A 25,093-nucleotide genomic window follows, 5' to 3' on the forward strand; every position below is an offset into this window, starting at 1 on the left:
TCTTATTAGTGTATGTTGATGTAGTACCCCAAATACACTTACAGTTTCTGTTCAAAATGGTATTCTTCAGTAATGATAGAGCTGTTATGTATGAACTGCTAAACAGAGGCCACACCACCACTGCTGAATGGACTAAAAGTTGGACCAGACAGCGGAGAAATAAACTAAATCATTCTCCTTGAATAGACAGAGCCAGATTTGCCACTACCTTACATCTTGTATAACCATTTAGATCATGTCTATGTAAGGTAACTTTTATGAAAATGAAGTTATAAATACATAATAAATCCATCTAGAAAAATTCTTTGCCTATGAAGAACAGAAAGTAATTTTAATTTGTAAAGTAATAAAAGCTGAATGCCAAATTGTAATGCTAAAATTGAAGTCAGAAGTTACACGAAGACAGGTTTTCAGAAGCAGTAATTTTTTTGATGTAATATTTGAAAGTGATCAATTCAAATTCTGCTTTTGAAAAATTTTCTGAGCTTTGATCTCGCTCCAAGTTTAGCCCAGAACAACTATTATACGGCTAACATTAAAAGTCTCAAAACAAAGTGATTTATAATGGAAACACAGAAAATAAATCACTATCTCAGAACTTCCTAACACACTACAGATTAGATCCAGAAGGTCAGACAAAGTTGTCATTGAGTATGTGAGTTCTCCCTGTTGCAGCTGAGGACCACAACACACAGAAGAGCAACTTCAGCTAATGATTTCAGCTAATGAACTTGATCCGACACACACAAGGACTCGCGCCTTCCTCGGTATGTTTCACTTGTTAGAGAGGCACTAAAAGATCATGATCTACAAAGACTGTAGCATGACCACAGCCAGTAACTTGCAGCAAGTTGAGAAGCAAGGCTTTCTCTGGCTGGAGAAAGTAGACACATTCACCAACGCCCTGCTGAAGAATATTTGACCATATTTGACCACCAAAATGAGAAGAGCCATTAACATCCTGAATTAATGGGCTTAGTGGTTTTCAAATGAGGTATTTTCATGATGGACATGGTGTGGATTCAGCAAAGTTTGCCCTTTAACAAATACAGTTTCAATTTCAAAGATTTGATTAGGCTTAATACCATTAGGGAACCATTACTGATTTTATGCTGTTGTTGTTACTGCTTTAACTATCAGTTTCTGAACCAAAAATTGCAGACAGTTGGCTTGACCAAGAGTCAAGGTTTAGGAATGCAAAAGCAAATCCAAGGTACAGATGAGCTTCAGATGTGGACAGGCTTCACAGGGTTTAATAGGCTCTCCAGAGTTTGTCAGGTCACAGAGGCTTTTTTTTTCTTGGGGGGTGTGTGCGCACGCGCACATATTTGTTTCTTTGTGTTTTTTTGTTTGTTTTAAACACTGGTGGCCTGAGCCACAGCAAGCAGAATTCATACAAGCAGTTATTGCATGCAACAATTAAAAAAAACTCACAACAGTCTTTTCTGTTTTATTGTATACCATTTACAAAAAAACAAAACAAATGAAAATTATCTTCTTAATAAGCAATCCTTGATCACCACCACGTGTTTCTAAAACAGCCAGATGTTCACAGTTTAAGAAGCCAAATAATACTACTACTTTTTTGTAAACGTTAATTGTGAAAGAACAATAATAATGGTTTTAGTCAATCATCATTAGTACTTGAAAGTACAAATATAAATTAAATAAGACTCAAAAAACTTGTACAATAAAATCCGCTATAAACAAAGTTAATTAAAAAGAACTGCTCTCAACCTGTGTTGTGGGTTTCATCTTGTTTTAAAATTAAAAGCAGTATTTATTTTTCTGAAGCATCCAAATGAATGTTCATATCCAGATGTCCTTACAAAGAAACACGATCTTCATTCTTTCTTCATTTTTTAATCTGTTTATATTATATTTTACTTCTGATTGTCTTTTTCTTCCTTGGCAATCCTCTTTGTCACACCACTGAAATACTTCTCACGGAATGAATTGTGTCCCCTGTATGGCGTATATTGACCATCCAATAAGTAAGAATTCTGATCTTGATCCTGCACGGTATCAAAATGCAAGCGTTAGGTTTTATGGTAGTATGTTCAGCATATATTGCCATTGGTTTTCCTCCAGACTTCAGACAATTACAAGCAAGAGTAAAGCTGGTTGTTTTGGTTTGGGTTTTTTTCCAGTCGAATGGCAAACGTTTAAGTCATTATATTGATTAAAGAATTCCAAAAATAGAATCCCAAGGTTTCCATAAGCATTAATAAGAACATATACATCCTACTGCAAAGTCTTAACAGTTAACAGAAATGAAAATCCATATGCAAGAGATTCCCATTTGACATTGATCAAATACAAGCTGTAAGCAGACAAGGAGGTTTTGTTGGGGTTTTGAGGTTGTTTTTTTGTTTGTTTGTTTTAGTTTGTGGGTTTTTTAATGTACTCATTCAAATTTTCATTATTCTACTCTGTACAGCAAAATGACGCAAGTTGTCAGTACCAGGCATTTGAAGTTTTAACAGTGCTGCATCACTGGAAATATCTCAGCTAACATCACCAGAATCCAACTATTGCATGAAAAAATGAGAGCACAGGTGCTATGCCACACAGACTTCTATAAAGGAAAAAACAAAGATTAGTTTCTGGAAAAAATACTGTCTGGAGAATTCAATCACTTAGAGGTTTGTGGAAGGCAGATACAAACCAAAGAGGAACGCATAACTAAGATGAGTTCCTACAGATACTGAAGCGCTATCAGAGGATTTTTTCTTGTGCAGTATTCACGAACTTCTTAAAGTTAAAGTTGACACAGTAAATCCCTACACATAATACCGAGCTGCCAACAGCCAGGAACATAGTCTAGAAAATTGGCCCATTATATACACAAAGGTTTAGTTCATCATGTACTGCGGCTTTATACAATTAAGATACTTGTCAACTAACGTTATCAATACTCTAAGATAAACAATACATCAAACTAATCTGAGCACTAAAGAAAACTGATGGCAACTGTTAAAAACCGTTTAACACTTATGGTTGATGTCAGTTTATTATGCTCAATAGCAAGATAGAACTGAGATAAAGAGCCTCACATAGAGCAACTGAACTGTGTAAAGAGAAAACAAAACCAAGCATACAACAGAACAAAACCTCTATTCCACTAAATGTTTCTTCTCAGTGCATCCTCATAACTATATTTTTTTTTTTCAGCAATCTAGCAACATACAGATTGGTTAATTAGTTAAGTTTCAGTTCAGGGTTATTTGTTCATATTTGAAAATGAGGTTACTGTTGAATGCTTGGGCATAAGTAGTAGGAACATGGAAGTAGGTTTAAGTCAGTATTTTCATACATTACAGAAGTATTTCAATGCAAGAATGAACTGAATTGTAGTGGACAATCTCCCCCTTCAGCTATTTTGTAGCCTGTCCAGGCTATCACCTAGCAAGATCAACACCTCATCTTGCTTTGGATATCCTAAAATGCATTCTAAAGCATTGAAACAAAAGGTTCTCCAAGATAGCAAGACGTTTGTGTGCATGAGTAAGTGCCCTCTTCTGGACACAATGAGATATTCCTATGATGTAGCCATGGCTGAAATTAACTTGCTAAATGTTAAGTGCCATGCGGCTATCAACCATGTAAAGCATGTACACCAGTAGCAGCAAATTTCTATTTAAATACTGCAATGTTGGAAAATAGCAGGAGAAAATGACCTCAGTAAACCCACTGCAGACACAGTACTATCTATTGTCTTTTGGTCACCTATGAGACTGCCATGTCTAAGACCATTCCCAGGCTGATGATCAACAGGCTTTTAACACGTCCATAGGGAAAAAAACCCACGAAGTTACTATTGGCAGTCAGGAAACAAGGAGGATTTAAGACACGCTCCTCTCACAGCCAGCCTTTACCCACTTCTTCAGGTCTCTTATACAAGACCACTCTGAGGAAAAGAGCACTTAGTCTTCCCCTGAATTTGCAGGCCAGAAATCCTTCTTTGACCTAAACACATAATATATTTTTATAACTTAGGGATGTGTTTTAATGATAATCCTACATAATTTCCTTGTTTTGAGAAATGGATGGGATATTTGACCCTAAAAGATAACGATATATGGGTCAACAGTATTTTAACATAAAAATTAATCCCCACAACCTCTAAGAGGTCACACATCTGTGCACCATTCATCTTGATTCCTTAAGTAACAAAATGCTGATTCAGGGTGAAGGGAGGAAGGAAGAAAGGAACTACCCCTTCTACCCCCAAGCTGGTTAGGGCAAAGAGAGGATATGATATGCAAGAGAACAACCTCCAAGTTAAACACAGCTGCAAGAGGAGCATCTGCATTCATCAAATAGAAACAGGCTTGGTGCATCACTCCACAGCAGAATCCATTTTGTAAATCCAGGCCCCATCAAAAGCTAAGCAAATCATGGCTTGCTAGATGAGAGGAGATCTGCAGTCAGGCATGAATTTCCTGGAAGAGCTTACAAAGGAAGCTCCTGGCCCACATCACGATAATTCCAGCTTCAGAGCTTCCATTCCCTACCTCTCCCCTGTACAGACACGACTGCCCAATAAAGATGGCTATTGTTTTAAAGAAAAATAACAGATTGAGAATTGCTTCTTAAAAAGGGAAAAGAAAATAAGAAACCCTGAACTAACTGGAGATGTCACTCACTGTTGACATTCACTAGTCAAAACAGTTTTATTGGCAACATGAGAACCGATCAGAGTAAAAGGAATTCTTGGATTGCAGAGACTAATGATTTCCGAACAAATTCTAACTTAAGGTATTTTATATCTACATGGGGAGCTGAATGGGTACAATCTGAACACCGGGGATAGGCTGCATTTAACTCTACAGAGATAAGATGTTATCAAAAAAATCACCTTCATGAAACAATTTGTTGTGACAATTTGCACTACAATTTGCCTGGGCATCAGGCACCAGCTTGTTTCAGTGATGAAGCCAGTCAAATACCCTCAGTTAAGCTCTATCTTGAGTAGCATAAATTGGTAGAATATGTACTTTAAATATTTGGCAGGAATGTTTTGCAGTAAGAGATCTCTTATGGAGGGCGTCAGTAGCAGTGTCAACTCTCCCTCTAGTGTATTAACTGTCCAGTGCAGTCAATATGGATGTTTTTCTTGTTTCTCTTGCTTTTAAAAAAAAAAAAAAACAACAACAACAACAACAAAAAAAAACACAAAAAACCAAACAACTTTAAATTCAGGGAATGGAGTTGAATCACAGTGTTTTAAGGGAGATAGTCTCTTTCCTCCTCTGGAAGAGGAATAAGGAGTACTGCTTGTGACACACAGCTGCATCTAGGGGCGAGTAGCTTTTGTCACTTATTTCCTTTGAAACAACTGTAGATATTTTTCAAGGCATAAAGTTTTTAAGTGGTTATTCAACACAAAACAGTGCGACTTCCCAGGAAATAATTTCCAAGACTGATCAGCAATGATCAGCCTACTTGGCACTAGGTCAGCGCCTTCCCCAGTCTGCCAGCACTACCAAAATGACAAAGACTTCTTCCTTTATCTGTAAAAGTCAGAACCGAAGGCGTTCGTTAATCCCCGGTCATTCTTTATTATCAACCTTGGTTCTCACTTTGAATAATTTAAATTCTTGAAACAGCAGACTAATTGCAAGCAACAGTTATCACACAAAACTTTTGCTCTGAAATGTTTTACGATGACTTCTGTGACACTGAAAACCAACAAAGCCTTTGTCAAAGTGCATGCTACCAATGCGCCTTTAGCTAATTTGAGTTTTCAATTCAGTATTTACTTGTGCTAAAAACAACACTAAAAAAGGTGTCACAGATCTCCAGTAAATAATGAAAGAAGTGGAAGAAAGAGGAGGAAGCTTAAAGGTAACAAGAAAGTTTTGTTTTTCTTTAAATCTTGGCAAATATTAAAGTGATATTCTAAAGAGTTCTATGAATCCAGCATGTCTCAGCTCAGCCTCGGGTTAACTACCCACATTCAGTTTTTGTTTAAAAAACAAAAAATCTTCCTAGCCTTATCACAGCTTCCTACAACTCTACATCTGGTGCTGGACAGTAGCTATAGAAACCACTTGTACTAATGTTATACAGCTATAAACAACACGAGCAATTTCCAAATCAGGGACAACAGGCTCATATCCAGGAACAGACACTGCTAAATTAAGTAGGAAAAATTCTACACCAGTAACAACTCTGGAGTGAGCACGTGACATAGAAATGCTGGACCAATTCTGTGTGGTGGATTTGTATGCCTGATGCTCCACAGTCCTTTCAACGGGCAGTCACGGGCTCAGAGTTTGTCCTTCAGTCAAGTTTTCTGTTTCATCTTGCTACATAATTTCTAGGTGTCCCTCTTAGCCCTTGTAGCTTACAGAGCTCTGCTCCAATATTTTTTTAAGAAGCCCTGATTAAAAACTTCAGAACTAGGTAGCATTTACTAGCCAAACAGATAATGTATTTCTGTAAGACAGACTGCAGAGGAATTAAACAAATTCAGCTACAGCTGAAATAATTTAGCATGGGGAAACTAACAAGCCTCAGAAAACAGAAAGCTAGACATGCTGTTGTAAACAAAGGGAACACCAAACAACCCTACAGTTAAACACTGTTAGCAAGTCCAAGTCCACCCCTTCTGAAAAAAGTTAGTTGATCAGCAGATACAGATTCCCAAGAACACTTGTAGTAATCACACTGTAAGTTTTTGTACTCCAATTTTCCTACTGATTAACCACTTACCAGTTATTTGACATTTGAATAAAAAATAATGATGACGATTCAGATATATGTGGCACAGATTGAGACCTTTCAGTCTTGCATAACTGTATTTTTTAAGGCTTTTGAAAAATAAACTGGCACAATGGCAGGTACATTTTCACTTGATTCAGGCCGGAAGAATTGGTTCAAACCTCCTACGACCTAAAGCAGAAGACTGGACTTCTAGTAGGTAACAGTCAACAGACATTACAACATGAATCTACTCGGCCAACGGCTTTTCATTCTTCTACTACCACTGTATTTCAGTTCTTACATACAGTCTTTGGAGAGCTGAACTTGCGTTTTTACTTAAAAAAAAACCTCCCTTCACAGTTCAACAAGGGTAGACACACACAGTCCTGCCCGCTGTAATATCAATTAGGAATCATAGAATCGTCCGGGTTGGAAGGGACCTTGAAGAACATCAAGTCCAACCATTAACCTAACACTGCCAAACACTGGAAGTTTTATTTCAGGTTTAGAGAGATATCGGGGAGATCCATACCCATTTCATACCAGAAGAAGGGACACTAATGTCCATAGGAAAAAGTAATACATCAGGCTAGTAAGCTCCCACCTCCTATAGCTTCTGTTTTGTTCCTCTCCTGTTCCACACTCCTGTTCTTCACTTCTCTAATTCTTCTGCTTTCAGAGTTTTAGAAGACTAGAAATTGCTAGCTAGCTACTGCTAGCTGCCCTCTACAACAACTGCCTTCATTCACTTTTCTTATTTATCACTATAATTTAAGATTGAGGAGGGGAGTTACTAATGACCACTGTGGCTGTCCAAAAAAAGCCTTAAATGTTAAAACCCAAACAACTCTTCTGCTCATATTGTGCACATGTTGGAAAAGTCTATTTGTATCAACACTGTGCTCAGTAAGAAACCTTTTCCAGTTGGCATGATTTCATGGTAACCTTAAATAGAACAGACTGGCTGCTTACAAGACAGTGAGTTATATACTACTTTTTGTGATGTTTTTAATCCAATATTTATGATCTTCATGCTTCTGATTATTTATGATAGATCAATACTTTGACTAGACACATTCACTTTTTACATTCACTTTGGTCTCCTTTACATTACAAGCACAATCAAATTGCACCACCAATTTCACGTTCAGTAACCGACTCAATTAATTTCCAGTTAAGAGTTGAGAGTGTTAATAGTGAAAACAAATTTGCCGTGAAATCTGCAATTCATTATTGGTGGCGAACACTGGGGAAACTGAAGGACTGCATAATGACACTACATGATTTGTAAAACTTCTTAGCTACTTGCAAGTACTACACTAAGCTGAATTAAAAGGCATTTGTGAGTGCCTGTCACTAACCAGTTCAGTAAAGCAGACAAGAACTGTCTGGAAACATAAATGCATGTATATTCACAAAAAAATCACTCTTTCATTTGGGAAAAAGAAAAACAGCCAAAGCTCCAACTATTGAATTTTATGATCATATCTGGTGAGTCAGAAGTATCAAACACAAAGGTTGTTCAAGATATTAAAAGAGGAAAAAGCATGTCCCAAGTAAGGGACACCGGGGTTGGGGAATCTTACACAGTCAGACACCGCACAACAAGACCCTAAACCAAGCCAGCACTAGCTAAGGAGTCAATATGTATTTTTGTTATTTGGACAAGTTTTGCATCATCAGAAACAGTACATGCATTCTGGTATCTTTAAACTATCTAGAAGACACCTGCAGTCCTGAGTGTAAGCACCTGCACAGTTTTATCTAGGCAGTAAGCCTGCCAACTAGACTCAACTAGGTGCTCAGCGCTAAGTGTTTCCAGACATGAACCTCTCAAAGCGTATACTGAAGAACAGGAGATGCACAAAACAAGAGTAAGAAATGAGGAAAGTCTATTCGCAGAAGGATGAATGCATTTTTTTAAATTAGAACATGTTACCCTACAGCACTGGCAATAATAAAACTACTGCAGAAAACGTCCATGAACACCCTTAGACATACATGTCAAAAGCTTTCATAATTTACCCTCTCGGTTTGCTACTGGTGGAGTTGGCAGCTCTGGCTCTGAACTCCACACACAATGTTTTAAAAAAATTCAGGTGTTGCTTGAGAATCTCAGTCACCATTAGCATTATGAATGCAGTACTGAAACCCTGCTGCCTTATTAGTGCAAGCACCATGCAGACACAGCAGTCTGACTGTACCTCCTGTCATTTAAAATAGCTCTTCCAACTGATAAGGAATGTACTAAAAACACTTGCTCACCATTTGTGTGTGTTTTCATTAAGAATATGCTTCACCTTTGTTTAGCATCTCTTAACAGCATCAGGCGAGAGAAGCAGCAAGAATGGAAAGGAGACCTGAATGCAACAGTCCCTGGTCTCAATACCTCAGGAGAGGCACTTAGCGTGTCCCAAAACAAACGAAAAATGCCAGTGTACTTCACTGTACTTATTTCACAGCTATAACATTATTTCAAAAGCTAAAAAAGTACCACTCTAAAAATGAAGTAACAGAATTGAATATTGTTTACCTGTACTGCAAGACTCACAAAGGCATTTAGTATTTACTTGGGCACCAAATTACACTTTGGAATCAGTGGGAATTTAGGGATCTCTGTGGATGGGGTTCAGAGTTCAGTTTTCCAACAAAAGCACGTGCAACTTTCACAAGTAACTATAAGTTCAAAGATATCTTTCACACTATTAAGTGGCTTGCTCAGGATGAAAAGTTTAGGAGAAAAAGGAAAACACCAAACCCAGAACAGTCCCTTAAATTGCTATCCAATTTATTTTAAAGAAATACGTGGCAATTTTACAAAAGCTCTAATTCTCATTATGAAAAACTCAAGTATGATAGAAATAAGGATCAAATACTGAATAGCACAAACTTTTCATGAATACAATAGCTGCTGTTTTACACAATATAATCATGAATTCAAGCTCACCTTGAAGTCTTTCACCTTTTCCATGGTTATCAGGCGCCTTGATGTGTGGCTGGAAAGCATCTGCTCACAGTTGCTAATAAGTTTCAGGCACGGGTGGCGGGGAATGATCTCTTCTGTATATCTGGAAGAAATAAACATTCATAGAGCTGTAATGTCATGAACTGGAAGACTTGCATGTGAAACAAAATTCATACAGATTCTTCACAAAATGGCTTACACTAGAAAGTTGCTATGCATTTTAATCTAATTAAACAAATCCAGGTATTGGTGCTCCAGAGTTTTTACATCATATATTCTAATCATCTTGTGACATAAAATGTGTAGAATAAATTAAAACCTCACAGTAAAGATACTCCACACACATTTTCTATAGGTATTTACATGATGTTAATGTATGCACACAGGCCTGCCTGTATCATTTCAAGTGGAAAATCTCTCAGCAATCTCTCAGCAATAATCAGGAGCAATAACTTATCCAATAAGAGCTGTGATTTTAAAAATGTATTTCACAGTCAACATACATAAAGTTGCAGCAACAAGAGACTTTACTCTGGCTCCCTAAAAGACGACCATTACACTTCAATTCCGACTCGATTTAAACCAGCTCTGATTAGACAGTGACGTTCCCAGACTTCAGAATTTGGTATTACAAATATATCACATTGTAATTACTTTTTCTACAGGGAAGAAAGAAAAATCCATTATCTTTTAACATCAGGTGGTAGCAACACTGGTCGCAATTAAATCCCGTCTATAGAAGCAAGCAGTTATAGTGTTTCCAATGGCCCCATCTCATAGACATACTATTTTCTATAGAAACATCTTTCTCTAGATTGGTTTCAATCCTTCTATTTCTCCAGATGCTGAAAGAGGAATTTAAGGACTTAAGAGCTTTGCATGGGACCATAGGAGCAAGAAGTATTGACCTAGCTAGTAAGATAAATATGAGATCAGACATCCTTACTATATAACGAAATACTGATCAGCCATTTAGCCTTAGCTTTTGTAATTAGCTTTCCTGTAACAGTTACTACAACATAATATAAAGAAATGGTATATGGTATTGTCAGTGACTGATTTCATATAAAATGCTTGCTTTCACGATTCCCCAATGCTTAGGTATCAACACAAGTCAGACAGTAAGAAGCAGAAGTATACAACTTTCATACCTACCACTTGAATTTAAAAGATACAAAGAAGGAGTTTCATGTTTTTCCCCATAAAGAAGTAGATTTTCTGAACGCACTTTACAAAGTAAATGTATTGTTCTGGGGGAAAGAGGAGTCAAATGCAACACAATTCAAACCAGAATCAATCTAGGTGCTGATGGAAATCTTGACATTTCATAAAGATAATAGTGAGCCATTAAACAAGTAAGATGATACCAAATACAGACTTGTAAATAGGTAAAAAATGAAACAACACTGCCTCTCTGCATTGTTCCAAAACTTCCAGATCACAAAACAACCTTTCAGTCACTTCTCACTTGTGGAATCAAGTCACTATTTCTGCTAGGTGAAGTCAGAACATGTTTTTGACAAAGGAGAATGAAATTAATTCTTAACTGTTTTTTTTTTTTATTATTATTACACAAGACTTTTGATGAATCTAGTACCACCGAACTGTCTCTCTCTTACAAAGGTAGGCACTCTGCCACATCTTCAGAGTTTCTCTTCATAACTATCTAAAAGCCTGACTCCAAAAGAATTAAAAGAATTCAGACTCAACAATGATTTCAATGTCAGATTGAAAGAGTAAGCTTTGGAGTGAGATGCTATCTTGCAGATCATTATCACTTTGTTAAAAAGCCTTGTCTGTTATCATTAATGCATATATTTCTACATTCTTTCAGGTAAAACTCGGAACATTATCAAATAAGAAATATAGTAGCAGTGGTTTTAACAGACACCCATTTTAATCCAGTTTTGTTTTTAATTTAAGGTAATACACAAGGATCTCAAATAACACACGAACCTGATGGCAGATATTGCCAAGCGATTATCTGATAACACAACATATTAGTAGACAGTATCTTATCTTCCCCCCACATACTTGCTTTAATGTTTGTTCCTGTGTTCATCATTACAGCTGCAAATAAAGTGACTATACTAATATTCTGTGCTAATATAGTGGCTTCAGTATTTTAACCTTCATTGCAGAAAGTCGATTCATAGTAGTATGTACAAATTTACTTTTTAAGAGGCAACCCAACTAGACCTTGAGAGTGCTGACCCCCCCAAAACAGCAACCAGAATGTGGAGCTCACACTTATTTAAAGTTATGCAATTTATACTGCTGTACTGAAGAAACATACTCTTACCAATGTTCAATGAGCAGACAAAAAGCTCAGTATCTTGACAAACAGAATAAACTCAGTAATTCCACACAGAGTTTATTGACATGGTGATCTAAGAATTCACAACCACACACAGTCTGTCAGGATTAAGCATGTATAGACAGCCATTTTGAACAATTAGCTATAATATTGTTAATAGCATTCATTGCTTCATCTGAGAATAGTCTTACCAGAGAAAAGGCCTAAGATAACAATTCTATCATTAAAAAAAAAGCAAGATACAAAGTGCACTCTTCTGTTATAGAAGCACATAAAAGAAATAGCTCCTTTTGATTTCCAAATTTTCAAAACAGCATGTGACAATTAGCTTGTGACAGTCCTACATTTATCTCCATGGTGAAACCAGGGACAACAAACACTTTGTATATCAGTATAGTTTGACTGTACATAGAAACATATGACATTGTAGAAGCTGCCTTCAGAGCATACGTACATCTGCAAGAGACTTAGAAACAGCTAACGTACATCAACTCCCCACTTTATTATGAAATCATTTAAAAAAAAAAAAAAAAACAAAAACAACGCAACACCAACCAAAACACTCCCCTCAAAACCTTATCTAAGAGATGCTGAAGTACGGTATGCAAACGGATGTCTTTCCTTTTAAACCCAGCTCTAATCCTAGGCTGCACTACTGAGCAGACAGCATCCTGCAGTCTCTGCTGGCCTCTCTCATCCCTTACAGGGCTGCTCCCCTATGCTTCCTGCCTCTCACTCCCATCTCTTGGTCACTTGACTTTTGATGTCAGAAGAACGCTAAATTAGTAGTGCCAAACCCCAAAGAGCCAACAATGTTCTCTTACAGGACCTTGTCGTGCTCCTCTACTCCAGTAGAAACATGTATTAATAAAAGCCTTGCTACCACTACCTTCAAAATCTATCTGCACCTTCAAAGTCTAATTTTCCAAGCTTAAACCTCAACTGATTGGACATGCATTTGCAGAAATACCTGAAGGCTTTTTTCTTTTTTGTAACAGTCAGGAATTATCTCCATCCAAAAAAACCTTATTTCAAAATCTGTTTTCCTCCATATGAGGCTTTAAAATATGAAGTCTGAGTGTTATTCTTAAGTGCTAGTACTATGCAAGTTCCAGCTGTACTATGCCCCAAAAGAAAGCACAGTGAGAATGTAGCATCCGTTCTGACATACTACATACCAGAAATCAAGAATACATACTCAGGCCTGTATATCGGCAGCCAGTATACTAATCTTCCTCCCATCACCAGATATTCTGCCGCAAACTTCAATAGGTCAAAAAAGATGTCACTTAGATGATAATTGGATGAAACGAAGATGTGATTTTCTGTGCTAAAAAAAAAAAAATAAAAAAAAATTTACAAGTGTAAATGTAAAAGCACAGGTAAAACCTGCAAGGATCACAAGCATGTTGGGAACGGTTATTTTGCATGGCTTCTTCTTTAAGGGCAATTTAGAGCAAAAGGCAGAAGACAAGCAACGCCAGGCAGTGGAGCAATATGTTATCTCTGAAGAGAAAGGAGCAGTGAAAATCCAAGAAAGAAGGTTAAATAGATATATTCCATTTTAGACTGATTTTGCAGCTTGCAGGGACTGAAGAGAACTTTCTGAGAGTAGGAAACACAAGGTAATAGTGGCTCACAGAGGTGAGAAACAGGATTTGAAATCTGAACACATGCAAATGATAAGCTGGGAGAACAAAACCAAGAAGATTTCTGGAAGTGACGTAATAGTTTTGCAAACAGAACAAAAAGGGCTTTTCTTCTTTAATTATTACTACTATCATTTTTTTAACTGCTGACAGCCAACCAAGAAATAATAAAGATTCTAAAACTGTGACTGGGTTTCCATTAAGACATTTATATTCTACAATAGACAAGACAGCTTACCTACCTTCTTTCAGCTGTCTTAACTGTTTCCTTTTGTGAACCTGTTCTGCGAGTAGCTTCTCTGATACCATATGGCGCTATACAAAGCAAATGCATAATGCACAGATGAGAATCCTTTGTCCAAATAACATACAATTGTATTATACATACACAACAGTGCACAAACTGTGACATACAAAGTTAAGAAAAAAAAGAAAAGCTTTTACAAAGTAAAAGTCAGTAAGGGTCATTTTTTACGATCTATTAAAAGTTTCTTGCTCCAAAAGGTTACTTTAAAACTGTTTCAAAGAAAGCTCTTCAGCTGTAAGAGGCTTCCAGCAGCCTAGATGTTTGCTACACTACAAAGGACAATGCTTTTCTGTTTAGTTCATTAAGAGATATTCCTTACATTTCCAACATGTCACAAATATCCTCTTTTGTTTGACAGGCACAAACATCTCCCCTGTAGCACTTAGATAACCTTTTTCAAAATGAAATTGTATACGTTGGAATTTCTTGCCAACACATCACACAAATGGTAATTCTCACACAGCCAGATAAGAAAAGCCAGAAACAGCTTTTTCCCATACATTTCTGCACATTTCTAATACTGTAACATACTTATTCCATGTTCAACCCACAAGTTGTGACACAATTTGCAAGCTCAGTCCTAAGTCATATTAATAAACTACACTGTCTTATTGCCAAACAGGCCAGAAGAATTATCAGGCAACCCACAAAGAAAAGTCACACTCCCTATTCCTAGTTAATATGAATGTGCAATAGTAAGAGCCAGCACTAGAGACCAGAAATTGCTGTATCAAGGTCTTTTATTTATTCCCTTAGCCTCTACTCTCTCTCAGGCATGACAAATGGTGTTAAGTACCTAAGTTTCTAAAAGAGCGGAGGATCCTTTCAAATTGCTAGTGCTTCTAGTAAGTAAGTGTATCAGAAACACATTAAAATTTCTACTGGAACCATTCCAATAAGCACTTAATATAAGTTTCCAAAAGTCCATCAGAGCTGCTTGGCCAACTGCAGTGTACTGCAGATCAAGTCCTAACAGCAACATGGACCATTACAATAAGAAGTCTCCGTGCATCAATAAAGTAATGCCTTTACTGAATGAGAGTTTTTTGAAGGATGATTTTCAGTCATATTGATTTCTACTGGCAAACATAATATTGTCTCCATGGAAGAAAGTATTAACTCCAGCTTTGTTATACATTTATAACTATCTTTGAAATAAATGCAGAGATGCCAAATGCAGACCCAGTTTCCACAGTGCTTCCCTCAATGGTCATCTTTTGTAATCCTGAAACTGCAGATCTGAGCACTCATTAAGACATTAAATCAATGTACACAGACATAGGCAATAATCTTTTAGTCATTGTTATTAGGCAACAAAAAGCATTAACAAACGTACGATCTGTAATGATTGCATCAAACAGCATCCCTTTTCGCCATATTGGTCTTGAAGAATCAGAAACTAGTGCATCGATGTAATATTTCTCTAAACCATACTGTCGGAGATTAGCTCTGATGTTTTCATCTGGCCCTCTCCATTTCTGGTTCTTTCTGCTTGCCTTGCCTGGGTAGGATAGAATGGGGGAAAAACCCACACTCATCAACAAACTATTTTACAGGAAAAGCTTTCATATACTCTATCATTTATTTTAGAGGAAAAGAATTAAATGTCACATACAAAATTAGAGTTTATCTCCTGCCTTATTCTACTCATTGTCACAAGTATTTGCGATAAACTTCGCAAGTAGCAAGGAATAATGAAAATACATGAGAAAAGTTCTGCTGTATCATCTGCATAGGGTCTCACAGAACACATTTATAAAAATGTTGGTGTGTAAGATGTTCTCACTATCCATCAGTCATAATCCTGTCCAGTAAGTCAGATACAATTTGCACTGACGTTTTTCAGAGAAGTACGACTGGGATTAGACTTCCTGGGGTTAGGTTATGAGAAGCTTCCTACATTACAGGCTAAGAAAGTACACAGCTGTTGTAATTATTATTCAGAACTTTGTTTTGGTTTCGCCCAAAATTGTTTTGTCTAAAAATTAAGAGTGTAACTTAGCTATAATACATGCAAATTGGCGAATAAAAATAAGCATGACAAAATAAATCCTGTGGACATTACTGTTGTTTTAAAATCCACTAAATATCATCTGCTATCATCAGTATATAGAGTAAGATTTCAGCGTCTTATGAATATGCAGCATACCTAATCCATGGATGGTGTTGTAATCTATATCAGTACCACACACGTATGCTCCAAAGTGTGCTGAGGAGATAAGAAGGCCACCTATAAAGAGGAGAAAAGTGGAAGAGTATAAATGGCTGTCATAAGTGTTATCTGTGTTTGGATTTTTTGCTCAGGAACTTCAGGATTTTACACCAGTATCACACTAGACCCAAAGCTAGACCCAAGGAAAAAAAAAAAAAAAAAAAGAAAAGAATTAAAACTACCAACCAGTTAGAATTGGTACACAAATACAGTCAGAGACAATAACATTAAGTCCCTTGTCTGCTATACTTGATCTTCCTAATCTTGCTATGCTCTATGTCACTCCTTATCTCTGGAGACTGTTCTTCGGAGTTTATTTATAATTTTCTGTATTTCAAGGCAATAAGATCCTTTAATCGCTACATGAATCAAAACTTTTAATTCTACTTTGCAAGCAGCAGAATTTCAAATTGTTAGCAAACAATTTGAAAAGTCATCACCAAACAAATGGCAATTCTACCGTGCCTATTGTCAAAGTCAGTCTCCTTAACTGTGTCTAACATCAAACTTGTATGACGTGGCCATTCCCTGAGTAAGAAACAAAGGGTCAAGAACCTCCTAAATGTAAATATGTCCAATGTAAACAGCAATATCAAAAAAGTTTCTGTAATTGTTTTGCAGTGTGAAAGCTATATACAGATATGTCTTTTTCTGTGAGTATTCTGCCTATTTTGTCAGTATTTATTAGCGTACTCATCCTGCAATAAAACTGATTTTTTTAATTACTACTATTCCAATCTGATTTCCCAATTAAAAAAAAAAATCTACCAAACACACATGTGTGATTTCCCCTTGAAACTGGGCAATTGTTGAATAGCCAAAAGAATAGAGCAAATGGCATTATCTCTTTAACAGTTTCCAAATGAAAAAACAGGACAGACAGCAGAAGATTACTAAAGAGCTGCGTCATCGAGTTGTTAACAAGGAGGTATGTAGCTAACAGAATGGTTTAAAACAGAATAGTGACTGTGAACCCCACACTAGTGATGTCAACTCTTTGTGGATACATACAGTCTTGCTAAAACAAAGGGGATGATTGCTGCAGGACAAAGAGTTGACCAGCACAGGGAACAACTAGCTGTGCAAGCGCACAAGCTGCGCAAGCTAGCTGTGCGGGTGACACCACTTCTCCCATTCACTGGCAGCATGGAGAGGAGCGTCTCAGGTGGCTGCACTGCCCCGCGCCACCCACTCAGCACCAACAAATCCCTAGCATGCACTGACTGTGTGCACAGGCTAAAGATCCCATCTCAGGGCACTAGAAAACTCCTACATCATATGCTAATGGACTCTACCAAAACTGAAGGTGAGGGAGAAAGAAAAAAAAAAAAAATCCTCTGCTTTTTCTTGTGAAATGGATCAGGGAAAAGCAAGGTTACTCACCCCAGAGGAGTCACCCATTTCCCTTCTCGGCTGCAATCCCTCAGAACAGATGGGCAGTACCTCCAGAAGGTCAAGACAAATTTAGCTAGCCCTGACCCCAAGTATGGCATACCACCCAGTCCTATAAAAAAAGTAAGAAGAAAGTACTTTGCCCATCTAAGAATGTTTTTAATCACAGGGAAAAAAAGTTAGGAAAACATGAACTTACAGCTTTTAATAAATCTCAGCTGGTATTAGTTCAATTGTGTTCACACAGAAGGTGCACGAATACTAAATACTCTATGGCCAGCCCTTTGACTTACTATTTCAAACAGATGTATACAAAGGGTGAATCAGATAATCGTTGTGCCCCCTGATGACTATTAGCAAAATGATGATGGCACAGAACTTCATGCCTTTCTACTGTACGCTATTTCCCCCATCTCTTCAGCACAGCTCAGGGTCTGGTCATACCACTATATTCCAGGATGCCAAAGAAAAAATTCCTGTCATTTGCAATTACGGAGTACCAGAAATTGGCAAAGGGAAAGTAGGGACAAACATCTTTGAAAGGTACAAACAATAAGCTTACTGAGATAACCAGAACAGAATGTCTAGGAGGAAGTATAAAGTATTCAGGTAAACACCTTGATTTATTCTTCCAGAAACCTCCAGGCTTCCTCCTGCCCAACACTGAGGAAAGAATATCTAAACAGTTTATGGAAGTTATGTTTTACAACTCAAAAACAATCCTGGCCATTCCAATTCTGCTTTACAAAATGGAGAATCAAGTCCCCTAAACCAACCTGGTCAAAAGCACTTTTTATTCTAAGTACAAATTCCAATTGTCCACTCTTACTAACGTGGAAGACTCGTGATTTGGCTTATCCAGGAAAAACAGTTTGTTTCTGACAAGCAAGCACCATTTTGCAAGGCTGTTCTAATTTGGTACTATTTACCTTTTCAGCATAAAAAATGGGAAGAAACCACGCCAGGTATTAAAGTTATACCAATAAAGAAATCTGAACTGCAGTTTCTTCAAAATACTCCTCAAATCCTGAATATATGTTCCTTCCAAACCCATCAGCTCAAACACACTGCATCACTCTCAACTCTGAACTACCTCCCAAAATTCCAGTGGCAGGGCACTGTTGCGCTGACAATCTTGAAAATCCTCTAACGGACCTCAAGAGACTATTGAAATTTCTGGGTTTACTTACCAAAAGTAGATGCAAAAGCCACTGTTTAGTTGTTTAGTCATAAATATACTTCACCGACAAACGGCATGCCGTGCCGCCCAGTACCTCCAGTGTCCCTATGTACCGTTAACATCAAGCCTGTGTATTACAGATGACTAGTGCAATAAAACCACAAAAAATGCAATTCAAATCATTAGGCAATTTGGGGAGAATTTTGTATATGTTACCTTTTGAACTGAAACACGACTTAACGTTTATCTTAAATTTCTATAGCTTCGCCACTTCTATGTGATTTTTCTTGCCCTAAAATTACCCTTCCTTTTCTTTCCTTCAATTTTCACTCCCAAGAGAATGAACACTCTCAGAGAATTCTTTGTCCTTTAAGTCTAGCAGATTTTTGTAAGAAGACACAAAACCATAGACACCAAAATGAAACAAACTGCTTAGAGGTGAAGCAGAGGAATTTCCTCAACCTTTCAAAGAGTACTACCTATCTGCAAGGAACACAAGCACAAGAAGGAGGAGGAAATTTCATAAGACGTTATTATGCATGCAAAAATTCAGGTCATATGCGAACAAAAAATTAAGATAAAAACATATATTTCGCTGAAGCCTTGTGTTTCTGACAATATTTATCCCTGGTCTGTTTTCTGTGGTACAGAGAAGCCATGTGCTAGTAAGAATTTGCCCTAAAAGTCAGCCTGCAGTGTTGTCTTCTCTCTCCCTAACTTCTCTGCAGTGACTTCCGCAGTGAATTCTCTTCATCCTTCCATTAATGTACGTATTTTTTTATTGTATGCATCTCACTCACACGTGGTCTTTTTGATCAAAGTTTAGCAAAATCCAGGCCAGAAACACAGACTGTGTTATGCTTTTGAAGAAACTACGATAGGTAACTTAACACAATATACTCTTGTATGATTAAATGGCACAACCTGACACAATAGATCTTCTATTTCACCTACAAACCAGCCGAGTTTCCCTTTAGTTAAAAGTACTTCTATGCCACACGCAGTAATACGTGGAATAAAAGCTCCCCCTCCTGGCTTAACTAAGAAAAGTTCAGCGGGGGAGAATTCACGGTGTGACCAGTATTATCCTGAAGTCAAGACATGATGGTACAAGCAACTGATCACTATATTGAACACTACAACCTAACTATTGCTAGGCCATGTTATATGCCCAGAAGTGCCCTCAGCACTCTTCTGAATAGCCATCTCCAAAAATACTGCTCCTTGTAACATTCTGAAAGTGGCTGCAGGGAGTGCTCTAGCCAATTTTCAGTTCTTCATCACTTTGGATCTTAAAGCAGTCCATGACACACATGAACTGGTGTTTAAGCCATGTTACATAAAATAATACAGTGAAGACAGACTTGTCAGAAGTGTAAAATAAACTGTTTACACCTTCTGAAGTTGGTCTCTTTCCCCCAAAATCCCTTTCAAGTTAACAAAACATTCATTTTATAATCACCATTTTGCCTTTGGTATCATCTCAAGTATCAGTCAAGCAGCAGAAGCCGTTGCGCCAGGTAAAAGCGCAGTGCAAGCAGCAACGCTATCTCCCAGTTTTTTCCGCCAGTAGAAAAAAAAAATATACCTGTTCCAACAAATGGATCATATACAACATCATTGGGTTTTACTCTCCCATGGTTTGCCATAATGAAAGAGAGGCAGGCATCCATGCTCGTATTGCCAATAAAGTGTCTCTTTTTTACACTGTAGGACTCAATAAGTTCTCTTTGGCCATCTGCAATCTGTTGAAACATTTAAAATCACTGTAAGGTCTTAGATACAAGATATAAGCAGACAGGCTAACAGACTTGCTTAGGTGACACCATCCAACAAAGAGGTAACTCTTCATTTCATAACACATCACCTTGCTTTCTGCCATCTGAAAATATGACAGACTTCTTCCCAAGCAACAGATATCTTGGTTCAACACCCAGATAAATTCTTCAAGACAGAGATCAAAAATATACAAACAATTTAGAGGGAAAATTCTTCTGAAGAAATAACAATTACAGCAACTTTGCTATTATTCTAGGTACCTGGAAACAATTCCTGGCAATTCAGAGTGTCCTGGTTTGATCGACACAGGACTAATTTCCCTTCCAATGCCTGGGAAAACTGCTCTAGTACCTGAATTTGTGAAAATATTTACTTTATAGCCAGCTATGGTGTGTGGGTTTCAAGGTCGCAGTGTTTCTGAGTTAGCCAGGTGCAGGGACAAGGAGGAGTGAGACCCGGGCACTTGACCCAAGCTGGTCTACAGCATTATTTCATACCATGAACGTCACATTCAATATACATGAGAAAGTTTACTGTGAAGTTATCTCTTCCTTGATGGCTGCGATCCCGAGAACTTCTTGCCCTGGTGCTGGACCCCTGAGCCCTTCCCTTCCTCCCGAAGCCATAGTGCTCGCAGTGTCCCACATTTGCTGTCTACTGCTGGGAATACACAGCTTCCCATTGATATCATTGGCTGAGTGTTATCCTTGTATATTTTATATTGGTATTGGGATCAATATTGGTTCTTTAATATTATTAATGCTAATTATCTAGTCTTGCTCTATTAAATCTGTTTACATTTCAAACCTCAGGTTTCCTTGTTTTTTCCCCCCGATTCCCTTTCCCGGTGGGGAAGGGTCATCAGGTGATAGAATGATTGTCTAAATGACAATAAATTGCTTGGTGTTTCTCAAACCATAACACAGAGTTAAAAGAATTTCAAAATTATGAGAAGTAGAAACACACGTTAACACATGCGTGCATATACACACGCACATGCTGAAGGTCACACAGAACTTCCATCTTCACTGGCTTTTTTGTCACGCTCAAAATATAAATTTAGGATAGTGTTGACAGATCAGCATTTACTGGAAAAACAAACAAAGGCCAAATGCTAACATTTTTACATCAGACTTCCAAAATATGTTGAAGCAGACCAAAGCACTCTGGAAGAAAACACATTCAAAAGCTTTTCCAACACTGTTCCCCAGCTCCAGTCAACATCAGTCTTACTGGGTAAACAAAATACACTTGCCTATTTTTTTTCAGGTTGGTTTACTAGTTTTTAAACACTTCAGGAATCCAGCACAGATGGGACAACAGCTGCAACATTTTGCAGTATTGCCACAACCCAGGGTGCTTTCACATTTATCACAGGCATGGTGAATCTTCACAGGTGCTAACAGTTCACTTGGGTCTCTAACTTCTCTGTACACAGCCCCTGACCGTATCTGCACAACCTCAGCAGTGGTTTCTCCCTCCTTCCAGCTGCCCTTGACCCAGGACATTGCAAGCACATTCCCACCATTGGCCTGGTGTTATTCTGGAAGACATCCTTTGGAGACCCACTATTTCCTCACAAGAGATAATAAACAAGATCAGATTTCCTTAGGATATCCTAATAATGCAGCGGGTTTGGAGTGCATACACCAAACAGGCAAGAACATATTTAATCAGGACCTCAGATGACAAGCTCCAGACAGTTTTTGAATGTGATTCCTACTGTGCAGCACTGCGCTGTCAGAGTCCCCTTGGGCAGGCAACACCTGTGGGCTGGACCTGCTGACGTCCAAAGCCTCAGGAATCAGTCTGTGCCTTTCTGTTGAGGAGCCTGTCAGGACCACTTGAAGCACTGAATGCTCCAGCATTGCTGATGCAATTCAGTGGGGCCACAAGCCACGTACAGTTTCTGTAGATTTTTCTTCATCTTTGAAACAAGCTGCTGGTGCTTTTAGCTCTGTCTGGGCCCACAATAACCTAATACACCACCACAGCTGTGCAGAGATTCACTGCCGTGTTGAGTTCCTTCAGCAGAGGGCAAGATAAGGTTTGATGTCAGATACAACTTCAATTTTTTCCACCTCTAAATTGCTCAATTAATCTGTTTTTCCTAGTCACAATAAGACTTTCAAGACTTGAATCAGGGTATTATGCAGTGACAGATTCAGCCATAATTATATTGTCTGCTTCCATTAAAACACTTTTTTTTACATCTAATTGAAGAACACTTTCCTGAAAATACAAGCTCCTAAGAACTGAAGCAAGCGTACTCACGCACCCATCTACCAAAATACAGATGAAAGGGCTCTTCTGGAACATTATTAGGGTCCATTCCATAATCTTCCAAAATCCAGAAGATGTGTTCTGGATTCTTTAAATTTACTTTTCCTTTGAATGGCAGAAATTCAAGGGCCTATACAATAAAGAAAAACAGAGTGAAAAAAAAAACAGGGTCAAATTTTTTAAATACGCACCCCCCCCCAAATAAAAAACAAACCAAAAACCAAACCACAATTCCATTTGGGAGTAATGATAGACTAGTACTACAGGTACACTCACAGTTTTCTCTGGATTTCTGAAATGCCTTTCTTGTCAATAAAGATAACTCAAATGATTAAGGATTAGGAATCAGGAGCCATAACGTTTATTAACTGAACAGAACCCAACTTTTGAGAAACGTACATATTAATTAAGCAATTCTCAAGTTATAAAAACAACACTGATGATGAACAATGGGATTTAAAATTTCAGTGATGTGCAGCTACACCAATTTACATACTCAGCATTATTTCATGTACATGAAAACTGAACAAAGAGGAAAGAGTAGCTACTGTTAATACAGATAATTTCAGTCTCTGTAAATTAAGTAAATAGGATAAATAGCTGCTAAAATAGAATGTGGAAGACCAAAAATTAACAGTAATTTAGAAAAATGTCCTAATTAAAATACGGATAGTTAGGAGAAGAGCACAAGTGAAGACAAGAGCATAAGGGCAGAACAGGAAATCAGCACACAATCCACAGCTTGCAACTAAAGTCACTTGTTCCACATTCTGCAACAATAAATGCCTAACACCGAGATCAAGTAACAGATTTTCCAAAAATCTAGCACCTAACTCTAGCCATTTGAATCTTACAGTTTTGGGCAATAAGATTCAGTTTCCCCAGCACACTGGGCTGAAATCAGCAGTGATATTTGTTTCTCTTTGTACATGCCTTACATGGTCTGTTTAGAAAAAAAAATACAAAGTCATGAATTTTGAGGGAATGTTAATTCAGACACAAAGATCTCATTTAGACCTTGTAAGACATAAGCTATAAACTGCTTTAAGATCTTCAGGAAACCCAATCCTACATACACTGACAGCATGGAATAACAACAACGTGAATAGATTAAATTAAACGTCAAGATTAAACACCTACTTACATCTATCTTTTTTATTTTCTGTGCTTGGGTCAGCGTTTTATTAAATGTATGAATATGTACTTTGTAAGTAGAGTCTGACTGTAGATATGGAAGCTGCAAAAAAAGGCAAAGATACTTTCATTAGTACAGCTGCAGTGCTATTCAGTATGATTAAGGAACCATATCATCCAGATTCTTTATACACATACCATCTTGTCCACTGGATAATTCTTCAAAGATGCATAGAGCTCCCCCACAGATCTTCCATGACCCCACAGTTCAAATATAGACCTGAAATTACAAAGTGTTTTAGAGTGCAGTCATGGGCAGGGGGAAAATGCCTTAAAGACACTTAGTCTTTTTAACCTTCTTGGCCAATGTATTTAGGCTTTGCTTCATGGAGTATTGAAGCACGTTATTTAACTCTCAGCACATGCCTGAGTTTTGTTCTTAACAGGGACACACTTATTTTTAATCCGAAACTAGTATTTCAATGATGCTTTTTTGTTTGGTAAAATATACTGAAAGGTAAATTTCTACTGTAATGAAGGCACAACACCACATCATAGATCTTTTCCCTAGCATTCGAATATCCCAACCGAGTGTCAAAGAAAATATCCTTTTAGTACAGGAATCCTCATGTCACTGCATATACTGTTAAACACTCATATGTGCATTTGCAACACACCATAAACACAGTCTTTAAGGATTAGCAGTGCCACATAGTACCTTTTCAAAGATGACTCCTGAAGGAAAATCTTCAAAATGTTCAAAGGTTTAGCTCACTCAAACAAAAATAAGAGAACCACATTTTACTAAGTGACAATAGCAGACATCAAGGTCCAGTGGTAAGCTATTTTGTTAAAGAATTTCTTTCCTGAATAAATTATTTAAGGCTACATTTCTAACCTGCATTTACCCTGAAAAAAAGTACATTTTTCAGTGTCTATTTTTTTTCCTAAAGCATCTGATTCACCTACTGTGAGAATTTAAACTATATTTATAGATGGAGCAACAAAAATGCTGACAGCATAGGCTGTACTAAAGAGAACCGAATATTCATTTTTGAATTTTATTCAACTGTTGGAGAAGCTCTTACATCTTCAGTCCCAGTTTTTACTTTTACACTTACATATGCATTGAAAAAAAAAAAAAAAAACCAACAAAATGCTAGG

General features: G+C 37.5%; 1 protein-coding gene across 1 annotated transcript in view; it reads right to left on the minus strand.

The window, feature by feature from the left end:
* Nucleotides 1-1,501: 1,501 nt before the first annotated feature.
* Nucleotides 1,502-25,093, minus strand: part of TRMT11 (tRNA methyltransferase 11 homolog) — a gene marked incomplete at its 5' end in the record, with an annotated part of 29,248 nt that continues 5,656 nt past the window's right edge. Inside the window, 10 exons of the mRNA XM_082481013.1 lie at nt 1,502-2,015; nt 9,659-9,779; nt 13,192-13,323; nt 13,885-13,957; nt 15,286-15,450; nt 16,099-16,179; nt 20,322-20,478; nt 22,791-22,925; nt 23,940-24,032; nt 24,128-24,209. Coding sequence (XP_082337139.1) covers nt 1,884-2,015; nt 9,659-9,779; nt 13,192-13,323; nt 13,885-13,957; nt 15,286-15,450; nt 16,099-16,179; nt 20,322-20,478; nt 22,791-22,925; nt 23,940-24,032; nt 24,128-24,209 — 1,171 coding nt within the window. The 3' untranslated portion in view covers nt 1,502-1,883. The remainder of the gene's footprint in view (nt 2,016-9,658; nt 9,780-13,191; nt 13,324-13,884; nt 13,958-15,285; nt 15,451-16,098; nt 16,180-20,321; nt 20,479-22,790; nt 22,926-23,939; nt 24,033-24,127; nt 24,210-25,093) is intronic.

Source organism: Vanellus vanellus (assembly GCF_965231255.1).
Source record: "Vanellus vanellus genome assembly, chromosome: 3".
NCBI lineage: Eukaryota > Metazoa > Chordata > Aves > Charadriiformes > Charadriidae > Vanellus > Vanellus vanellus.